Consider the following 14,536-nt stretch of genomic DNA (forward strand, 5'->3'; position numbering starts at 1 on the left):
GTGCAAGCATACTTCAGGTACACTTTATATATCTTGCATATAAAAACCAACATTATTCAAAGATCATACAATCCTCCTCAATAGTAACATTAAAATACAAGTTAGGCTTAATATAAAGAAATGTGCATTGTGCACAAGTAGCAGTTCTAAATAAAGTTTATGACACTTTCCAGCTTCAAACATTTTAAATGCCTGGTCAGTTCATATTTGAACTGAATACCTTCTGGATCCTCTTTTGTGTAGCACAGCCACTTGTCAATGTCTTGAACCTGGCTCACTGCTTTTCTTATATCCTTCCCTCAGTGATCTCCTTTGTCTATGACTGTCTGTCTGTTTTCTGCATTCTTTCTCTTGAGTCCCTATAGGATGACATAAACCATTAGAATGTAAGTTACTAGCTCCTGCACCTCACTTGAATTCTGTGTATTTTAATATATATATATATATATTTTTTTTTTTTTTTTTCCAGCATCATCCAGCTCTTTGTCACAAAATAAGATCAATAATAGATTTTTGGCAGTCTAAAAAAGTGTTTCTTTTTTTTCCTCACGGTTGACTTACCAGGCTTACATATGCTATCCACAGGCTTTACCCACCATACGTTTCTCAATGCTAAAAGAGCAAAGTGCAGTTATACCCTTAGTATGCTCAGTGTTAAGTCTTTCGGCTTCTTACTAACAATCCCAAAATGGTTCAGAATTATAGTCCTCTGGCTCTCACCCCTCAACTTGTAGCTTGGGGTCAATGATTTTTACAGAACGCGTAAGTTAAGAAATAACAGCATTTCGCCTCACGTTTTTAATCTTCTCAAATATTTCAGATTCATCATGGCCAGTCATCACATGCGCAAACACGCTAAAATCGGGCTACCCACACATTTTAACACGGAAAGCCCTTGAAAAGAGAATATGGGTGGCTCTTAAAAGAGCCCTTGTGGTAGATCAAGTCAGTTGACGCTTTACTTCGAGCTAGTATATTTGGTCACGGCCTTTGTGCCCTCCGACACGGCGTGTTTGGCCAGCTCACCGGGCAGCAGCAGACGCACGGCGGTCTGGATCTCTCTAGATGTGATGGTGGAGCGCTTGTTGTAGTGAGCGAGACGAGACGCTTCACCGGCGATGCGCTCGAAGATGTCATTGACGAAAGAATTCATGATTCCCATCGCCTTCGAGGAGATGCCAGTATCGGGGTGAACCTGTTTCAGTACTTTGTAGACGTAGATAGCGTAGCTCTCCTTCCTGGATCTCTTGCGCTTCTTTCCTCCTTTTCCGGCGGTCTTAGTGACCGCTTTCTTGGAGCCCTTCTTGGGAGCAGATTTAGCTGGCTCGGGCATGTTGCTCTATGTTCCTCGTCACAAAACACTATATGGACTGAGACGTGCGCTGGGTATTTATTCGGGCATATGCTAATCTAAAAGGGCTTATTCGTGAAAAGAACGTGTGAGACTTATTTCATTGGTCAAAATGACGACTGGCTTGCGGGCACATCAGCCAATCGTATGCCTCGACAGTTTAGTCCCTCCTATCGCCCCCGCCCGTGAGTAACTTCTTGCACACATTTCAGGTTCTTTGTCTCGTTTTCCCGCGCGAAATTAAGTTCTGGCTGTATATTGATACGTCATTTTACACATATTAAAGAACTGCACGAATGTGATTTCTTAACTCTATTAAAGTCATTAGATGGTTACCATCAAATTGACGCTGTAACACAAAATGTTCATTACTTAACGAAGACCCCCTAAAACTTCATGTGTTTCTGAAAGAGTCCGGTTACAGCTTCGAGCTTAGATCAAACGCATCAAGATTTTAACGGCACACTCTTGTATTGAATGGTTTTAAAAACAAACTATATTGAAAAACTCTGTTATGGAAAAAAGTGGGTGGCTCTTAAAAGAGCCGTTGTTTTTACGTTTGAGTTGAACTCGTTTAACCTCCAAAGCCGTAAAGAGTGCGTCCCTGGCGCTTCAAAGCGTACACGACGTCCATAGCGGTGACGGTCTTTCTCTTGGCGTGCTCAGTGTAGGTAACGGCATCGCGGATCACGTTCTCCAAGAACACCTTCAGTACACCGCGCGTCTCCTCGTAGATCAGACCAGAGATACGCTTGACACCACCACGGCGAGCGAGGCGACGGATGGCGGGCTTGGTGATTCCTTGGATGTTATCACGCAAAACTTTGCGATGACGCTTAGCGCCTCCCTTCCCGAGTCCTTTACCGCCTTTGCCTCTTCCAGACATTATTGCAGTTGATTACGCTCAGCCTCACAAAAGCCAAACTCTAAACTTTCGGAGGATGGAGGAAGAGCTTTACAGCTGCTCAGAGGACCGAGTTGAAACATGTAAAGGCTGTGCCGTGCAACATCACAATGATGTCACTCCAGTAGGCTGGAGCGGAGGCCTGCTTCACCACAGTTCTGCTGAATCTGGGAACATTTATTAAAGCTTTTATTACACTTTTTTTTTAGCGTGACAGTTCACAACTCTGACCTCAAATCATACGTTTTTTTATTGTATTTATTTATTTATTTATTTTTTTTCCCCCTATACAGATTCATTCATTTACATCCAGAGTATGGTCTGTCAATATCTTGCCAAAGAGATGTATCTTTCCAGCTTTGCTAGAAGTTGCAGTAACAGCACATTGAATCAACAAAATATGAATATAATTTCTTAGACAACGATCTGTCATGTGACAGACAGGTTTGACTATTTATAGCTAATTTCATATGAAAAGAAAACGAAACATAAAATGTAATATGAAATGAAAAGTCTTACTAACTCAGTTTCACTGGTGTAAATGGTGTTTCCCGTAAACGACTAAACACATTCACCTTTATACACACTCATTTTATATTATTCTTATTTATCGTGTAAGTATTTGTTTATTTATTTTGAATCTTAATAGTTATTGATATTGTATTAAAAGTAAACACGTTTCTTTACATGAACAATAAATTACAATACAACAAAGAGAGGCAGAAAGAGGAAGGGTTTGAAATTTGGAGGGACGTGCGGTGATTGGTTTTCATCTGTGATCGACTCTAGCCAATAGACGTGGAGCACGCTCTCTTAAAAGCTGATTGTCAAACTGCAACGTTATTATTACTACTTTAGCGGCTGAAAGCTGTTAGTTGAAACACTTGAAGATGAGCGGAAGAGGCAAAACCGGAGGCAAAGCCAGAGCAAAGGCTAAGACCCGCTCATCCAGGGCGGGGTTGCAGTTTCCCGTCGGCCGTGTTCACAGGCTTCTGCGTAAAGGCAATTATGCCGAGCGCGTCGGCGCCGGTGCTCCAGTTTATTTGGCCGCTGTACTCGAGTATCTCACCGCTGAAATCTTGGAGTTGGCTGGGAACGCCGCAAGGGACAACAAGAAGACCCGTATCATCCCCCGTCACCTGCAGCTGGCGGTGCGCAACGACGAGGAGTTGAACAAACTCCTGGGCGGAGTGACCATCGCTCAGGGCGGTGTGCTGCCCAACATCCAGGCTGTGTTGCTGCCTAAGAAGACCGACAAGCCCGCCAAGACCAAATAAGAAGTTTTAGTTTGGTTAGTTACGTCTCACAAAGGCTCTTTTAAGAGCCACCCACTTTTTCTTAAAGGGCGATTTGAGTTAATCTGCAGTTAATTGTTCATTTGCTTTGGTGCCATTTTAAACAACTGCTCAATTTTCAAAACTCAGTACAAATATCATTACGGATCATCAAACGTTTCAGCGTAGTTTGCTTGAAGAATACATATATTTGTAAATATATACTTTGTCTTTTTAACTTGATGTCTTTAGGATTATGAATGAAATAAGATTAAAGGTGACAGTGGTATGTTAACATCAAGGATCTTTTCTGTCATTCCTTTCACACCCTTCCAAAACTTCAGAACTTCTTCACACTCCCATATAGTGATATAGTGTTCCTTTAAAGTCACTGCATCTTAAGCGAGTGTCTGGGATATTTTCATTATATTTATGCAATACAACTGGAGTCGTATAAATCCTCATCAACCACTTATATTGTAGCAGTTTCAGACGTGTGTTCACTGTTAGTGATTGAGGTTCCTTGCATGCTTCCATCCGGTCCTCCATCTGAATATCCTCCTTAAGATCCAATCTCCAAGCTTCTAATTTATAATTTGAAGACTCCCTTGATGGCATATCGAGGGAATTGTTTTGTGATTTGAGGATAAAATCTCTTATTTGTAAATATTAAAATAAATGTTTTGTAGGAATCTTGTATGTTTTAACTGTTTTCTCAAATGACATAATTGTTAACAGTATTGTTAACATAGAAATCTGCTATCCCTTGTCCGCCCAAATCTTGAAACCTGCGTGTAATCGGCCTCCTTTAAATGTTTTATTCCCCCGTATGGGACTAAAACAAGATGAAGGATAGTTTCGATTGTCTTGACACAATACACACATCACAAAGTGTCCTCTTTGCTACACAAAATAGTTTTATCTATATAAATGTTTCATTCACATTTAGTTTTTCATAAGAGTAGGGTGTATAAGGGGATAGAATATTAATAGGAATTGATCAAAGATCAGATGAAAGGAGACAGATGACATCAAACGACATCAACGTTTTACATTACATTATGCCATATGATACTGTATATAGAGACATTACCATGGTAAAGACATTACTATAACTCACCATTCGTCTGAAGTGTCTTGCATTGTTTGCTCTAGGATGAACTGATTGTCAAAAGTACTAAACTGAAAGAAGGTCACAGTGTTAGGTTTCGGTGATTAAATCAAATGTTCTCAATATATATTACAATAATCTTATGTTTTAAAATAATGATTGAGTGGATGAAAATATGTGTAATTGTAATGAAAGCCTGAGATCAGGTTTGAAAGAATGACTAGTGGTGTTACAGGTGTGATCAGTTTGGATTTTTAAAAATATATTAAGAACATTTTATTTTTTATTTTTTTAAACAGTTGTTTTCATATCAGACATTATAATGTCTTGTTCTTCTTTTCTTTTTAACGGCGGTTGGCAAACCCGCTTAAGAGGTGCATTTCCGTCACCTACTGGACTGGAGTGTTGAGCATGACGTTTATTAGTGACAACACGTCATAACAAAACAAACAAACAACAACATCAAAAAACACACACACAAAGGTCTTGCGTGTTTATTTTCATGTTTTCTCTTGATTTGGCTGTTGACATTGTCATTGTACATGTCAAACGAGTTAGACAGTATAAGCAAAGTTTTTTTTTATGACTGTGTAAGCTGAAGTATAGAGAGTATGCATATCTACAATCTACAATTTTGACTAGTCATAATATACATTCAAGATATCTACAGTGCTATTATGACTAGCCATATTCTGCCATTGACTTCCACTGGAAAATACTTTCCAGCAGGCATAATTCTGGTACCGCAAATTAAAGTTTTAGTAGTGATAATCAAACTAGAGATATCGCTAACTGAATCACCACTAAAAATAAATTACAATTTGAGATATCTCTGATGTTTGACTAGTCATAATCAAATTTAAGATTATCTTTAATTCATGATTAAATAAATAAATAAATCCAAAATATATTAAATACATTAAATAAAACATTTAAAAAAATACATTATTAGATATCTGAAGGTAATTTATTACTAGTCAAATTACGAGAGTAGATATCTTGAATTTTAATTTTTGGCTAATCTAAATATTAGATATCTTGAACTGGAATTCTTCTTAGTCAAAACTCATCTAAAGACATCAGCAATTTAATTATGGATATCTCAGTCTGATTTTTGACAGGAAGATCTTTCTTTGGAGATATGTGCATTTGTCTTTGTGACTAAAATGTGACTAAGATGAAATTCAGTGTAGATATCTGGAATTAACAATGTCACGAGTCAAAATTCCTATCTGAAATGTGCATGCAAATAGACCTTTGTTAAGCCACACCTTAAACATTTTATGAACCAATCCTACCTTGGAAACAGTTGTCTTCCGCCATTTTGTCAAAAAATTGTATAATAAAGTTGGTTCATGTTGAAGGTGTCCTATTACGCTCTTTTACAAAGTCTTGATTTTGTTTTGGGGGTGTACTAGAACATGCTTTCATGCTTGGTGGTTCGAAAAACGCTTTGTTTTTCACATGATTTAGATCGTTACAGTACATTTCTCCCAGCTTGGCACAAATGGCTTGATTAAGTTCTGGGTTTAATGAAGGCCCGCCTTCTGAAAAACGAAATGTGTTGTGATTGGTTAGCTGTCCCACGGCGTTGTGACTGGCGAACAGCTTAGACGGTGTTTCAGTACCGCCACGCCTCTTGTCAAAGATGCAAGTTCCGTGTACAACTGTTCACGCAAGCTAGATGAAAGTGATTGTTACGTTTTAATTCTGGATATTTTTCTTTAAAAAAAGAAAAAAAAGAAAACGCATCGATACACTACAGGAGGCCTTTATTGACCAGAGCCGTGTGAGGCACTTCCATTATGGATGGATGCACACTTTTGGACTTGTTTTGGACTGATCAAGACAAACACCCTAAAGCTTGGGAGTGGCAGGATAATTTTCATATAACTCCGACTGCATTCGTCTGAAAGAAGGAAGTCATATACACCTAGGATGCATGGAGGATGAGTAAATAATACGCTACAGTAGTGTTGGGTCCTATCCTCACCCTGCGAGACTGCCAATTCAAGATATTATTAATTTAATGATTTACTTTAAACCAGAAACCAGCTCCAGCATAAGGCTAAAACCAGCTTAACATTATCAAAGAACATCATCACTGATTAGCCTAGCCTAGTCTAGTGCAAGTTTATGCATTTTAAAAACACTCGCATTATAAGTGAAGCTATCTACACTGTATGATGAATAAATCTCTTACCACACGCTGCGCACATCTGCGGCGCGTTGCGGCTCCGACGCGGCAACCGGTGTAGATCGCGGCTTCGGCATGTGTTTCGACCCCCTGTACTGCACGCGTCTGCGGCGCCTTACTGCTCGGAAGCGGGCCACACTAGTCAATGCTTGTGTTTACACCCGCCGCGCTGCGGCTCGTTGTAGCGTCTCTCCGCGCTTCATCGCTAAAGTTAGGCTAATCCCCCACCTCGTCCTTACCCTCCCCCCAACAGTTTCTGTGGGCGGGATTTAATTTAAAGATATTCCAATGGGCCGCATTGTGACATCACTGCATGCGGAAAACAAACGCTGTAGTCCAAAGGAGCCGTTCGTTGTAGTTCTTGAAAAGAGATTTTTTTTTTTAAAAAAGAAAAAAAAATATGCCCAAAGGCACACACCACACACCGACTAAAATTCAAAAAGTGAAAAAGCAATAATGGCTCCCTTTTAAAGCTGGTGCACGTGTAAAAGTGACATAAGAACATATGCAGAGAAAGCTCAATCTACACACATTGTAATGTACTCATCAATATCATCAGTGCATGTTAATGCCAGTTAGCCTTTTATTGGCTTGAAACATTAACGTTTTTTTTTTTTTTTTTTTTTTTTTGTCTGTATTGATTCTAAGCATTATTCTTGTCCATCACTTGTTTTTATTTTATTTTATTTTAATTTATTTATTCAGTTTTTGTACTATTTTTCATGTTTTTGGTCTCATGTTTTGCTCTTCACATCTTTTCCAAATATATAATAAATAAATTCAGACCAGCAGTTTGCAGTTCTCTTTACTCAACATTACACTCCAGTTTGTCCATTTTGCGGCATCGATTTAAGTTCACACGGTGCAGGACACTTTTGCATCCAGATATTATTTAATAACCCCTCAAGTTATTCATCCAAGTAGCTTTTCTCTCAGGGACAACAAAAGCAGACTACTGTTGTTAGCAGTTAGCTCTAGCAGGAGACAGGTGCAGGTACAATTCATTTATCCTCAAATATAACTGCGACTAGTTGAAACTGAATTAGAGATCTCTAACTACCTTTCCGTATATATATATTGTGTGTCTACTGAAGATATCTATGATGTTACTACAGGTATCTTAAATGGAGTTTTGACTAGTCATCAAGTATTTAGAGAGATTTCTTACTAGTCCAATTATAATTGCAGACATCTCTGGCTAGTCAAATTGTAACTATGGACAAAGTGCAATATATTTTGTTTCGTTTTTTTACCCAGAAAAACAAAGACATGAGAAGTTCATTGTTACCATATGGCAATTCCATAGTGTTAAGGAGCTCAGACAAGAGTTTACATCGAAACCATATTAACGTTTTATTTACAGATGGTGATATGCTACGGGTTTAAAACTTCCGCAAACTAGCCTAACATAATGGGTGTCAGTCAAAAAACAAAACAAGAACAAAAAGAAACGAACACAAAACAGCCGTTACAAGCAGCAAGTTTGAAACCAACATTCAAATTAAATACTATTGTATCACGTTACAAAACAGTTACAACGGTTCAAAGTTATAAACGCTCTTTCTGCGATAAAATGGGTGGCTCTTAAAAGAGCCTTTGGGTCGCGGAGAGTTTGGGCGAAGTTTTATTTGGAGCTGGTGTACTTGGTCACGGCCTTTGTGCCCTCAGACACGGCGTGTTTGGCCAGCTCACCGGGCAGCAGCAGACGCACGGCGGTCTGGATCTCTCTGGATGTGATGGTGGAGCGCTTGTTGTAGTGAGCGAGACGAGAAGCTTCACCGGCGATACGCTCAAAGATGTCGTTGACGAAGGAGTTCATAATTCCCATGGCTTTGGAAGAGATGCCAGTATCAGGATGAACCTGCTTCAACACTTTGTAGACGTAGATAGCATAGCTCTCCTTCCTAGACCTCTTGCGCTTCTTTCCACCCTTTCCGGCGGTCTTAGTAACAGCCTTCTTGGAGCCCTTCTTAGGCGCAGACTTCGCTGGTTCAGGCATAGTGATGCTGACGAGTCAATAATTAGAACGCTCCGGACAGACTCATTTATTGACTAAGCTATGCTAATTTTCAAAGCCACACGGAACCTTCTGATTGTGTGTTTTCGTAGACCAAACCCATGAACTCCTATGTGATTGGACAACTTGAAGTATCAGGAGCGGAACGAGAGCCAATCACAGGCGATGAATTGATAGCCCCACCCACCGCTCCGTGCTCCAACTGACATCTGCCGACATGAATACCTTTCCTCTGTTTCATTTCCCGCTCTTTTTGTTAGTTATTTCTACAAGAAAACAAATGGGTCTTGAATATTATACAGTGTAATTTCTAAACCCTTTATAGGCCCATTGGGAGAATTTGGAGAAAGGAGAGCAATGACGTTTAGACACTTTAATGCATTTACATTTAGTTATTTAGAAGCTTTTATCCGAAGCAACTTACAAATGAGAACAATGGAACCAATCAAAATGTAAAAAATAAAAAAAAGAGCAATAATATACAAGTGCTACGCCAAGTTAGCCCAACGCAGTACAGAATAGAAAAAAAAGCAGAGAAAGTTGGTGTAAGAGGCCTTTTTTTTAATCATTATTATTATTATTATATTTTATATATTTATTATATTTTATCTATTTTACAAATAGATAAAATATAATTAGAATAGAGAGTGCTAGGGTTAGAGGGTTAAGTAAAGATGGAAGTGATGGGTTTTTAGCCGTTTCTTGACAATGGTCATTCCATCAAAGGGGCCGGTTTTTATTTATTTTTTCCTGTCTTGCTACTGCTCTAACCTAAATTAAACTAAAAACTTAAATTGGCACCGGATTTCTGTTCTTTCTCGATTTAGTCAATCATTCAACTTTTTAAGAGAAAACGCCAAGCAAACAAATGAAAACACCATCCAACACAAAAATAAACATGCTCTCATTCTATGCGCCTCACACGAACCATTTTTTTTTGGTTGTTGTTGTTGGTGGTGGTGATGATGGTGGTTATATATGGAGCTCGATTCAGAACAGCTTCGTTAGCTTTACTTTAAAACATAAACATAACCACTTAAACTTTCACTCTTTATATGACAGTGTGGGTGGCTCTTAAAAGAGCCGTTGGGTTTGCCGTTTCTTCTCCTGATTGAAGGCGTTTAACCTCCAAAGCCGTAAAGGGTGCGTCCCTGTCGTTTCAGAGCGTACACAACGTCCATGGCGGTGACGGTCTTTCTCTTGGCGTGCTCAGTGTACGTAACAGCATCGCGGATCACGTTCTCCAAAAACACCTTCAACACACCACGAGTCTCCTCGTAGATCAGACCAGAGATACGCTTGACACCGCCACGGCGAGCGAGACGACGAATGGCGGGCTTGGTGATACCCTGGATGTTATCACGCAGAACTTTACGGTGCCGCTTAGCGCCTCCTTTCCCGAGCCCTTTACCGCCTTTGCCTCGTCCAGACATGTCTAAATGCTTCTTGGGAGCGATGAACACGAATGTGTGACAACTGCATCAGGGAGGCCTTTTTACATTTGCTTACAGGACCTGACTGAAACCAATCCTGCGTCACGTGGCGCGCACCCCCCTCCCCGTTAGTTAGAGCAGACAATAACCGTGGTTTAACACCAAACCTTGATCTAACCATGTATGTTTCGTGTATATACACACACACACACATATATATATATATATATAAACGGAAGTTTTAAAACGTCAGTTTCACAAAGAAGATTTATAAGATCACATCTACATAATGTATTTACATGTATGCATTTGGCAGACGCTTCGACTTGCAGTTCATCATTATCATCATAATGGCTGTCTAGAGCCGCGCTCCTCCATTTGAGCTGCAGGAACGCGCACCAAAGTAAACCGAGAACTACAGATGACGTATCAAACATTAAACCAGTGGTTCTCAATTCCCCTGTAAATAACCACCTACTATAGACAAATTACCTCTACTTACACATGAAACATTTTTTTATGACGCAGGGAAGTAGTTTTGGCAATGTATAATGAATTATTAGCTTAACGTCAATGTAATCGCACTCGGCTCAATTATACACACATGTACAGGTGTATTAGAAGTATGATATTTGTACATACACACTTGTTTCATTTACTTGGAAACGTGCGTGTTACTGCGAGACAGTAATTAATACTGCTAAACATCGGTTTGATTTTGCCCGTGCCTTCTGTAGTAATGGGAAGCTAAAATCCATTAAGTAAGTACATAAAATGGAACTCAGACGAAATTTCTCAAGGTGTAAGACACTGTTATTTCGTAACAGTTTTACACCCCGCGTCAGAGTGAAAACTCTCTCCTTCAGTGTGATTTTGGTGGCTCTTAAAAGAGCCTTTGGGGTTTAGTGCCAGTGACAGTGCGGCGGGTTTAAGCGCGCTCCCCGCGAATACGGCGGGCCAGCTGAATATCTTTGGGCATGATGGTCACTCTCTTGGCGTGGATGGCGCACAAGTTGGTGTCCTCAAACAGACCGACCAAGTAAGCCTCGCTGGCCTCCTGCAGGGCCATAACGGCGGAGCTCTGGAAGCGCAGATCCGTCTTGAAATCCTGCGCGATTTCTCGGACCAGACGCTGGAAAGGCAACTTGCGAATCAGCAGCTCGGTGGACTTCTGATAACGGCGGATCTCTCGCAGAGCCACGGTCCCGGGCCTATAACGGTGGGGCTTCTTGACGCCACCGGTGGCTGGAGCGCTCTTACGGGCGGCTTTGGTAGCGAGCTGCTTCCTCGGGGCTTTGCCACCTGTGGATTTACGAGCCGTCTGCTTGGTTCTTGCCATCGTTGCACTTCTTTCTCCGTTCTACGTACGTCGAAAATGCTGTCTTACTGTAGGCGCCTGCTTTTAAAGCATAATACGGCCACGAGATCATGTCGTCATAAAGGTACAGAGGCTTGTGATTGGCTGATATGTGACGTCTGCGCATGACTGCTAGCCAATGACTTGCGCAGCTTCTGTTTTCAAATGGGGCCGTTTGTGTTTCCCGCCCAAAACGCCTTGCTCCGTTTATTACTTCACACACACTTCACAGATTTGGTAGCAATATTTTATTTGCTGGTTAAAGAGACACTTATTCTTTGGTTTAAGATGGTTACGTAAAACAATATCCAACTGTTAATTGTATTTGCAATTACCCACACTCTGCAGTAATAATATGTTTGGTAGATAACTACCAAAATTCCCTACTTTCTTCAAAGAACGAACGGTACGTCATAACGAGTGAAACTAAGTAAACGAAAGGTGCTCTCTAATAGATAAAATGGGTGGCTCTTAAAAGAGCCTTTGGGTTTCAGAAACAGACTTGAACCCGTTTATTTGGTTTTGGCGGGTTTCTCGGTCTTCTTAGGCAACAGAACAGCCTGGATGTTGGGCAGCACACCGCCCTGAGCGATGGTCACTCCGCCCAGAAGTTTGTTCAGCTCCTCATCGTTGCGCACCGCCAGCTGCAGGTGACGGGGGATGATACGGGTCTTCTTGTTGTCCCTTGCGGCGTTCCCAGCCAACTCCAAGATCTCAGCGGTGAGATACTCGAGCACAGCAGCCAAGTAAACGGGAGCACCAGCACCAACGCGCTCGGCATAGTTGCCTTTGCGGAGAAGCCTGTGAACACGGCCGACGGGGAACTGCAGCCCTGCCCTGGACGAGCGAGTCTTAGCCTTCGCTCTGGCTTTGCCACCGGTTTTGCCTCTGCCACTCATCGTCGTTTGCAAGAACTTCTAAGCTTCGAAACCAGAAATTATAACTCGAGAAGCCCCGCTGTACTGCTTTTAAACGAGCGTGCCAGCCGCCCATTGGTTTAGAGCCTTGTGAGATTTTAAACCAATCACTGATCTTCCCTCCAACACCCACCGCCAAAGCCACACCTCCGCAGCTGGCATTCGGATTGTGCTGCATTTCATGCTGAAGTACACCGCATGACACAGAAAACACTGGGAGACTTTATAATGAATGATGAGCGTATGTTAAGTTAATAAATAAACAAACAAATAAAAGCAGTAACATTGTTTGTAACCTACTTCAATTTAGATCAACGATCCATTAACGCTGTTCCTATGAATAAACCTATATGGGCTTCTGGCTTTTGTGAACTCAGTCAACATGTAAAAACATTGGGAGTAGATAAACTCACATACAGTCTCACGCGAATTTACTTCCGCTAGGACTCGCACTGCAGTTCTTTCTTTTGCTCATTTTTTAGAGTTATATGGTGGCTCTGAAAAGAGCCGTTGGGGAATGAAACAAACTGTTTTCTTATTTCTTCTTGGGAGCTGCCTTTTTAGGTTTGGCAGCTTTAGGCTTCGCCACCTTGGGTTTGGCAGTCTTTGCCTTTTTCGGGCTCTTTGCTGCTTTCTTCGGCGCTGCTGGCTTCTTTGCCTTTTTGGGGCTCTTCGTCGCCTTCTTAGCGGCTGCAGCGGCGGGTTTCTTGGCCTTTTTGGGCGATTTCTTCGCAGCGGGCTTCTTCGCCGCTGCGCTCTTGGGCTTCTTGGCAGCAGCAGGTTTCTTGGCCGCGGGCTTCTTCGCTTTAGGAGCCGCTTTCTTGGCCGGTTTCTTCTTGATCTCGCTTTGCTTCTTGTTGAGCTTGAAGGAGCCAGAAGCGCCGGTCCCTTTGACTTGCGCCAAAGTGCCTTTAGTCACCAGGCTCTTGATGGCGAGCTTGACGCGAGAGTTGTTCTTCTCCACGTCGTAGCCGCCGGCAGCGAGAGCTTTCTTCAGGGCGGCGAGAGACACGCCACTTCTCTCCTTGGACGCGGACACGGCTTTGACGATCAGCTCACCAACACCAGGACCTGCTTTCTTGGGCTTGGCAGCAGACTTCTTCTTGGGTGCTTTGGCCGGCGGGGCGGCAGCAGCCGGGGCTGGAGCGGTTTCTGCCATTTTTCCTAACGGATCTGCAGTCTTTCAAACGCTGAGTTCAACGATGATGAGTGTCGCTCTTGCAGCGCCGCGCTCTTAAACAACACATGAGAACCTTATAGACTCAACTCGCTCGCTCGGCGTCTGCGCGCCTCCGCGAGTCCCTGGCGCTTGTGTTTTCTTCTCCTACATTTAAGGGCAAAACTCGAGTGTTAAAACAGTTTGAGGCAGTAAAAACAAAGCGAACACCAAGCAGAGGTTCTTGGCTTTCTTTGGAGACTAAAACACGCGGCGAGGAAATATTTCTTTTGACCCGATCGGCTTCAACTCAAGGCGAATATCAGCTATGGAACAAAGCCGCGTGTAAATCTTAAGCTTTGTTTACGTGGGAAAGTTGACACAAGATTAAAATCGCCCTCTGTGTATTTCAGAAATAGTCTGAAAATCAATTTAAGCAAATGAGCATCAGTGAAGGGCGTGTGCAGTGTTTAGTACAGTTGTTGTTTTGGGCAACTTGAAGCACAAGCATCCGGAGGCTTCCAGTTTGTTTGTGACTCATGTTCTTTCTTTCTTTCTTTCTTTCTTTCTTTCTTTCTTTCTTTCTTTCTTTCTTTCTTTCTTTCTTTCTTTCTTTCTTTCTTTCTTCATAGTTATAGCTTTATGTATGTACAGACAAAATGCACATAGACAAACTGTGCCTTGGGCCAAGAAGGTCACCATCAGGCCTCATATATCCACTAACACTTATGTATGCTTAACATTTCTGATTATGATTATGAACCTTTTAGGGTTTCTAGCAACATTAATTATTATATGACAGTGTATTATGCATGCTCT

The 14,536-nt window shown here is 41.6% G+C and overlaps 7 protein-coding genes across 7 annotated transcripts; 1 reads left to right on the forward strand and 6 right to left on the reverse strand.

The window, feature by feature from the left end:
- Nucleotides 1–935: 935 nt before the first annotated feature.
- LOC127156617 (histone H2B-like) lies at nucleotides 936–1,763 on the reverse strand. Its single transcript, XM_051099570.1, has one exon. It carries the CDS (start codon nucleotides 1,331–1,333, stop codon nucleotides 959–961), a length of 375 nt encoding a protein of 124 aa, XP_050955527.1. The 5' UTR covers nucleotides 1,334–1,763; the 3' UTR covers nucleotides 936–958.
- Nucleotides 1,764–3,120: 1,357 nt separating this feature from the next.
- LOC127156607 (histone H2A) lies at nucleotides 3,121–3,552 on the forward strand. Its single transcript, XM_051099559.1, has one exon. The coding sequence runs from the start codon at nucleotides 3,146–3,148 to the stop codon at nucleotides 3,530–3,532; it is 387 nt and encodes a 128-aa protein (XP_050955516.1). The 5' UTR covers nucleotides 3,121–3,145; the 3' UTR covers nucleotides 3,533–3,552.
- Nucleotides 3,553–8,165: 4,613 nt separating this feature from the next.
- LOC127156613 (histone H2B-like) lies at nucleotides 8,166–9,251 on the reverse strand. Its single transcript, XM_051099566.1, has one exon. It carries the CDS (start codon nucleotides 8,834–8,836, stop codon nucleotides 8,462–8,464), a length of 375 nt encoding a protein of 124 aa, XP_050955523.1. The 5' UTR covers nucleotides 8,837–9,251; the 3' UTR covers nucleotides 8,166–8,461.
- A 670-nt stretch (nucleotides 9,252–9,921) lies between these two features.
- LOC127156622 (histone H4) lies at nucleotides 9,922–10,311 on the reverse strand. The gene has a single exon (XM_051099574.1). The coding sequence runs from the start codon at nucleotides 10,285–10,287 to the stop codon at nucleotides 9,976–9,978; it is 312 nt and encodes a 103-aa protein (XP_050955531.1). The 5' UTR covers nucleotides 10,288–10,311; the 3' UTR covers nucleotides 9,922–9,975.
- A 439-nt stretch (nucleotides 10,312–10,750) lies between these two features.
- Nucleotides 10,751–11,646, reverse strand: LOC127156590 (histone H3). Its single transcript, XM_051099541.1, has one exon. The coding sequence runs from the start codon at nucleotides 11,624–11,626 to the stop codon at nucleotides 11,216–11,218; it is 411 nt and encodes a 136-aa protein (XP_050955498.1). The 5' UTR covers nucleotides 11,627–11,646; the 3' UTR covers nucleotides 10,751–11,215.
- A 377-nt stretch (nucleotides 11,647–12,023) lies between these two features.
- LOC127156599 (histone H2A-like) lies at nucleotides 12,024–12,663 on the reverse strand. Its single transcript, XM_051099551.1, has one exon. The coding sequence runs from the start codon at nucleotides 12,541–12,543 to the stop codon at nucleotides 12,157–12,159; it is 387 nt and encodes a 128-aa protein (XP_050955508.1). The 5' UTR covers nucleotides 12,544–12,663; the 3' UTR covers nucleotides 12,024–12,156.
- A 333-nt stretch (nucleotides 12,664–12,996) lies between these two features.
- On the reverse strand, nucleotides 12,997–13,750 carry LOC127156582 (histone H1-like). Its single transcript, XM_051099531.1, has one exon. The coding sequence runs from the start codon at nucleotides 13,718–13,720 to the stop codon at nucleotides 13,097–13,099; it is 624 nt and encodes a 207-aa protein (XP_050955488.1). The 5' UTR covers nucleotides 13,721–13,750; the 3' UTR covers nucleotides 12,997–13,096.
- Nucleotides 13,751–14,536: the final 786 nt, after the last annotated feature.

This window comes from Labeo rohita, chromosome 25 (assembly GCF_022985175.1).
Source record: "Labeo rohita strain BAU-BD-2019 chromosome 25, IGBB_LRoh.1.0, whole genome shotgun sequence".
Taxonomy (NCBI): Eukaryota; Metazoa; Chordata; class Actinopteri; order Cypriniformes; family Cyprinidae; genus Labeo; species Labeo rohita.